This window comes from Rosa rugosa, chromosome 6 (genome assembly GCF_958449725.1).
Source record: "Rosa rugosa chromosome 6, drRosRugo1.1, whole genome shotgun sequence".
Taxonomy (NCBI): domain Eukaryota; kingdom Viridiplantae; phylum Streptophyta; class Magnoliopsida; order Rosales; family Rosaceae; genus Rosa; species Rosa rugosa.
The window spans coordinates 17,250,151-17,256,507 of NC_084825.1; the positions used below are offsets into that span (position 1 = coordinate 17,250,151).

Sequence of the window (6,357 nt, forward strand, 5' to 3'; positions counted from 1 at the left end):
TTCTTAAAAAAGAGAAAAAAGTATAACACATGCAGGAGCATGTATGAAGAAGGCTAGTCATTATTATTTGGGGAGTGAAATTCACACTCCATGTTTCCTTTTTTGTATCTTAACATCACATTTTTATAATCCAGAATACAAAAAGACAAAATTTATGATACTAAAGAAAACATGGAGTGTAGATTGTAAAATGAAGAGTGAATTTCATTGAGCCCCGAAGAAGCCCCCTTTGTGTAGGATGACTCTTTGGGAACATGAAAAAGTTGGGGAAGGGTTTTGCGTGCGTCCGGAGTCTTCCCTATATAGTGTCAAGGTGACATGGTTACTTGGAGCTTCACTCTAGAGTTGCATTATGTTAAATTGCTTTAAAGTCTTTACTTCGGATTTTTTTTATGACTCAGTTCTGTTGTAACCCGGTTGTTCGGGGGAGTCATTTTATCATGTGATCTTCATTTTTAACTGCATATCCGAAACAGAGACGGAAGGACAAATAGAAAGGGGAGTGTAAATAACAAAGATTTGATATCAAATGAGTAATCGCCTCCTCCTGGTTGGCATCACCATTCGCTCTAATCGCTGCTTCATCCCACACCACTTCACTTGCAGGTATCTCCTCTCCTCTCCTCTCCTCTCACAGTCTCACGCCTATAAATCAGTTATAGCTGCTTATGCCTTTCTTGCTTTGCAGGACCTGCTTTTGTAGTGGTACCTTGAGAAATCAGACTAACATGGAATCCGATGAGGTTGTGGTGGTGGCTCACCCTCACCTTTTGGATACCAAAATTGCTGCTATTCGGAATGCGGGTCCCCCCAAACTCCAGGTTTATTCCCTTCCATCATCCATCATCCCTGACCATGTATGTATGTGATTCTCTCTGGTTTGTTAGAAATGTATTCCATGTGCCCCTCAGGTTATAGCAGATTTTGATGCCACACTCACAAAGTACAGAGTGAATGGTTCTCGGGGACAAAGTAAGTTTCTTCTCTCTTGTTTGCTCTACAATTCTGTTTGCCGCAGGTTTTAGTTCATTGATAACAAGCGTAGGCAGTCATGGCCTTTTGCAACAGGAGAATCCTGAATATAATAACAAAAGGCGGGAGCTATTCGAATACTATCATCCATTAGAGTTCTCGCCAACTATTCCAATTGAACAAAAAACTAAGCTTATGGAAGAATGGTAACCCCCAACCTCTATTTTCGAGTGATTTGATTGTAATGCAATCACATAACTAGTGATTACATTGACACAGGTGGGGAAAGACTCATTCTCTTTTGATTGAGGGAGGCCTTACCTATGATGGGATAAGGCAATCCGTTGCTGATTCCACAATTGCCTTTAGGGAGGGTGTTGTTGAATTATTTGAGTTTTTAGAGGTAACTTCCATTTTACATGTAATTGTGTGACTATATGCCCCTTGTGTATGTAATTAGGTTATGTTGGCCATCTCTTTTTCCTCTCTCTCTCTCAATGGTTTTACCATAAACTGATTATTTCTTACTTGCAGAAAAGAGACATTCCTGTTCTTATATTTTCTGCAGGACTTGCAGATATCATAGAGGAGGTTAGTTAAGTTTTGTTGTCAATTTTCTCTTGTATTGTCTCAAGTATCGTTTGCATGCTTATGTGTATCTGTTCTCATCATTCTAGGTCCTGAGGCAGAAAGTTCACAGATTGTTTAAAAATGTGAAGATCGTCTCCAATAGGATGATATTTGATGATAACGGCCACCTTGTATCGTTTAAAGGTGTCCAATACTGATGAATCTTTCTCAGGCTAAACATAATTTCCTACTATGGGTTATGGAAACATAAGTCTTTGTATGCCAGAAGCTAGTTGGTAAATAATAATAATAATAAATAAATAAATAAATAATTTGTGTGCTTTTGACCTTAAAAGTTCTTTTCTTTTTTTTTTGTTGGTATTTTCCATTAATGGAAAGGCTGACTAAAAGGTAAACATCCCCTTCCTGGAAAACACTCCCCACCCATGCCTGGTCTGACCCAGGACTTGAAACTTATCCCTCCATTTGTAAGGAAGCTTATGCTACTAGCTCTGAGGCCATTGGAAATTGGTACCAAATTATAATCTCTACTTTACTTTTGTCTTTCATCTGTTTTAAACACCCTTTTTTTTTTTTTTTTTTTTTTTTCCAACTTCCAACATGAAATGCTATTATATACAACACTGTTTTATGAAGTAAAGTTTTTGTTCAGGTGAGTTCTTTCGCTATGAAATGAAAAGCTGGGTACTTCATAAATTTATGGTGCCTATTCGCACTGGCAATTTCTCATTTCTTTATTTGCTATTCTTTTTTTCTTTTCTTTTTTTTTTTTCATTTGGTGCAAACTATTTCTCTGTGTGAATTCATTCATGATGACGAGGCGTTGTATTTGCATATTCTTATTTTGGTTTAATGTAATTTTACAGGGAAGACGATTCATAGTCTAAATAAAAATGAGCACGCTCTTGATATGGCTGCTCCACTTCATGAGCAATTAGGTGACTTAGATGGGCCAACTTATGAGAATGCGTCAGTCAAGACAAGAAGAAATGTCATTCTTCTGGGCGATCATATTGGTGACCTGGGAATGTCTGATGGTTTGAACTATGAGAATAGAATTTCCGTGGGATTTCTGTAAGTAAAACTTATTCCATACTTAATAATATGTCATAGAATTTTTAACTGTAAGAGTAATTTCTATTTTCTTTATTCCAATTTATTTTTCATAAAAAATTTTCAGTAGCACAAGTAGAATGCAAAATGCATATCTGGATGGTAGTGTCTTATTTATTTTTTTGGTAGTTTATTTCTTGTATACCTACATCTGCAAAGAATTACTCAAATTCTTGGTAGTCAGTTCCTTGTCACTCGTAATTGGTAGCTTAAGGAATGCACGCTACATCATTATTGTCTATATCTATATGTAAAATTGACAAACTTTGGTGTTTCTAGTCCCTGTCATAGCCACTGTTTTCCAGGAGTGCATTACTGCTCTATGTTCTGCTTCTGTTCTTCATCAAAGATGCTTCATTCCAAAACATTTTGTTGTTCTGATTCCATATGTTTATACTGGAACCAGCTTTCTGTCTTTGTTTGTTGGTATATTTATTGTTGTAAACTCTTACCATAGTCATTTTACATGTCTATCTTTAAAAATGGGGATACATAGATTTTTGGATTTTTTCTTTATTTTTTCTTATAAACAAGCAAATAGAATAAATATATAATTAACAATAAAAATTGTCCTACTTTTACCAGAGCAGAGACATAATATGACGGTTAACTGTATACCCTGAATTTAACATGGGGAGGAAGTCAAGCTGATAATATATGATAGCACTAGTTAAGATTTAGAAGCAGTAAAATTTCCATGAGGTCTCAATGTCTCATTGCCATAAATAAGATTTTATTTGAAGTTAACTATATGATATCTTGTCTTTTTACATCAGGTTGTGGCACACACATAAGGTAAGTTTTACAGAGATTATATTTGATGTGGTCTGGGTGATGAACTTAACTACAAGTGCATGGAAGGTACTTTGTCACTTAGTCTTGGAAATGGGATTTAAAGCTTAGTCTGGCTGTCAAAAATCACTACATGCAGCAGGCTTGGACAGATTTTCCCTGGATGAACAACAGTATCGACTATCAAAGGTGAAGAGCATGGTTGTGGTGCTCTCCAAGGATTCTATAATGATCTGTAATTGCTCATGGAAGCAAGAAAGGCTGAGCAGCTAGGGCCTAATATCATCTGGAATAATTTTTTTCTCCAAGTTAGTTCCTCTTCTGGAACCAATATCATTTGTGGTGACATGTTGGTTGGGATAGGGCTATAGTCTAATGCCTAAGTCAATAGCTTGTGGTTAGGTTTGTTATATGGTAATTTGGAGCACTGGGCAGGCATTTCTTAAGTAAATCAGATTCTCCGTTGGTGGTGGTTGCAAGCTGGTGTTGAAATTTGTGGTGTGAATGAGAGAACCAGGCAAGATGGGGGTATTACTGTGGGAGGTAGTCTTGAATCTGAAGATTTGCTTATGGGTGGTAAGTTGTAATCAAAGAACTACTAGTGTGCAACTGAACATTACTGTCATGATTTGACAGTGCGATTGAGAGTAGTTAGTGTTGCTAGGAGGAGCATCTGGAAAGTGAAATTACTTGTCAAAATGGGCTTAATTTTATTTTTCAGGAGCTTCTGTGGAAGGCTAATGGCGTAATAATCTTAAAAGTATAACATAGTTGTAGTTAATAGCATCATTTGTATAAAGTTAGCATCAATACTGGACCATATTTTACAACATCTGTGGTTGGGACTTTTCTTTTCTTCATTTGAGGATTGTGTAACAATGTCTCTGACAGTTCTGTAGATTCAATAGTTTTAATGCGTCAAAAAGGTGGAATCGGTGCATACCTGTGAAGTGTGATTGTATGCACACCCTTCCATTGAGCTTCCTATTGACTAATTTGATACTCTATTTCCATATCCCTTTGTTAGTTCACTTCTTGATACCAACCATCCCTTTGTTATTCATCAGAGCTATACAGCCAAGTTAATTGAAGTCATAAGCAGGACCTGGCTGAAGTCATAGCTAAGTTGACATTCTTGGGACAGGTTGGCCCCATGATATTTATCTGCCTCTCGTGTAGTATTTTGTTTGTGGGGACTTAGAACCACCCCCTAACTCACCAGAAAAAGAAAATAGGAAATGTTCAAATAATAAGTAGAAATGATTTCTTCTCTCCTACAGGTTAGATTACCACGAAGAGGAGATTGAGTATGTTACCAATCTGCATAGTGATATATAAGATGCTTAAGTGGAGTTGGATTCATTTGTAATTGGTGGGCAAAGAAATGAGTTGATATGATATCATAGCGTACAACACCCAAAAGGTTGGCATGGGTTGGGATGACCAAGTACCCCATCGTTGACATTTCCAGTTATGGGATATTTTCATTTTTCAGTTGTCTAAAGTATAGCCAAAATGGGTAACTATTGAGATCCTCAAAACGAAACAGCCAAAATAGGTTCATATTGCAACAATTATTTCTTTGATGTTTTACTTCTGACTGGATAGCTACATCACTTTTATATCATTAATCTCTTTTACATATTAAGCCGCGTAATTTAAGCTTTCCTCTATTTTTGACAGTGCTAGATTTGTATAAACTTCTTTGCCTGCAATGATGTTTTTATTTTCATTCTTTAGTAGTGAGAAAGAGGATTCTGTACTGAATAGCTGCGAAATTTATATTTAATTCTGTTAAACATGCCAGACATATAGGAATGGTGGTGGTTCGTCGTAGATTGATTTGGCTACTTAACCTTGTTACTGCTGTTTCAGGAATGACAATGTTGAGAATTCTATTGATAGCTACCGCGAAGCCTTTGACGTCGTTTACCTGGTGAGTTCAGTTCTCTGAGATGTCTATTTGCTTTGACTATTTTGCATTGTCTAAGGAGTTACTGTGCTCATATGTGGGTAGATCTACTGCACCAGATATTATAACTTTTAAAATGGATACTAGATGAATGAATCAATTTGGCGCTATAAGCTGGGAATTCTAATTTATGCCATTCAGCATTTGGGTTTTGAAAGATCCATTATATGTGGTTGTAGTTGACAGGATTTCTTGCTTATACTCTTTTTAACATACCGCATGGTTTCCTGCAGAATGATGCACCCATGTGGGGAGTAGTAAAGCTTGTTTCACAACTATGTCCTGGAGGTGATTGAAATGATTGATTGCCCCAACTATTAATATATAGTCTCTGCTTCTTTCATAGCACGGTTTTGGTGAAATTTTGTTTTGATAGGCAAACAATTTTACAATAGGCGGCTCTTCATCCTTTGTTATCAATTTAGTTATTAACTTATTATTGATACTACTCATTCATTAATTTTACCCACAAGTATGTTTTTAGTCTTGAACCCCTTAATGTTGTAAGCTCTGCTTATAAGTAACAACTTCGGTCAGTCCTTTTGCGCAGACAGATTTATCCTTAAACTCCATGCGTCTTAAGCTGAAAGATATTCCTAATGAAATAACATGCTTTATTTCATGACTCGTGTTGAAGTGGTAGTGTGACATTTTAAAGTATGTATAACAATTCAAGTTTTCCTTCAACCTCTTGATTTTTGAATTATTTGGCAAGCAACGATTTTTGATAATCGAGCCAGTAGGGCGAATATATATTCATTAAAAGCCAGAATAGGTCATTACATACCCTTCTGCTGCCATTTAGACAGACAAGAAGATAGTGGTAGTACTCACAATGGTATATAGAAAATAGACCCACTCATTGTACAATCAATACGTAGACATAGCGGGATTCCCCTTTAGTACTACGCCGGAGG

General features: G+C 36.5%; 1 protein-coding gene across 3 annotated transcripts; it reads left to right on the forward strand.

Moving 5' to 3' along the window:
- Window positions 1-422: 422 nt before the first annotated feature.
- On the forward strand, window positions 423-6,067 carry LOC133718327 (uncharacterized). 3 transcript variants are annotated; one of them, XR_009850245.1, is made up of 12 exons: window positions 423-606; window positions 689-821; window positions 912-972; window positions 1,046-1,178; window positions 1,252-1,375; window positions 1,507-1,563; window positions 1,650-1,746; window positions 2,430-2,637; window positions 3,453-3,776; window positions 3,871-4,044; window positions 5,344-5,404; window positions 5,674-6,067. XR_009850245.1 is itself a non-coding variant. In XM_062145150.1 (10 exons), the coding sequence occupies exons 1-10, from the start codon at window positions 530-532 to the stop codon at window positions 5,734-5,736; spliced, it is 1,014 nt and encodes a 337-aa protein (XP_062001134.1). In that variant the 5' UTR covers window positions 428-529; the 3' UTR covers window positions 5,737-6,067. The 3 variants fall into 3 exon arrangements, 1 of the variants encoding a protein (XP_062001134.1); XR_009850244.1 differs by having other exon boundaries at window positions 3,453-4,044; XM_062145150.1 differs by lacking the exons at window positions 3,453-3,776; window positions 3,871-4,044 and having other exon boundaries at window positions 428-606.
- Window positions 6,068-6,357: the final 290 nt, after the last annotated feature.

Excerpts from the sequence above, each read along its gene's own strand:
- LOC133718327 (XM_062145150.1), top strand. The coding sequence starts at position 530 with ATGAGTAATCGCCTCCTCCTGGTTGGCATCACCATTCGCTCTAATCGC. Across the intron at positions 1,376-1,506 it reads AATTATTTGAGTTTTTAGAG|AAAAGAGACATTCCTGTTCT; the intron begins GTAACTTCCATT and ends TCTTACTTGCAG. Across the intron at positions 1,564-1,649 it reads TTGCAGATATCATAGAGGAG|GTCCTGAGGCAGAAAGTTCA; the intron begins GTTAGTTAAGTT and ends TCATCATTCTAG.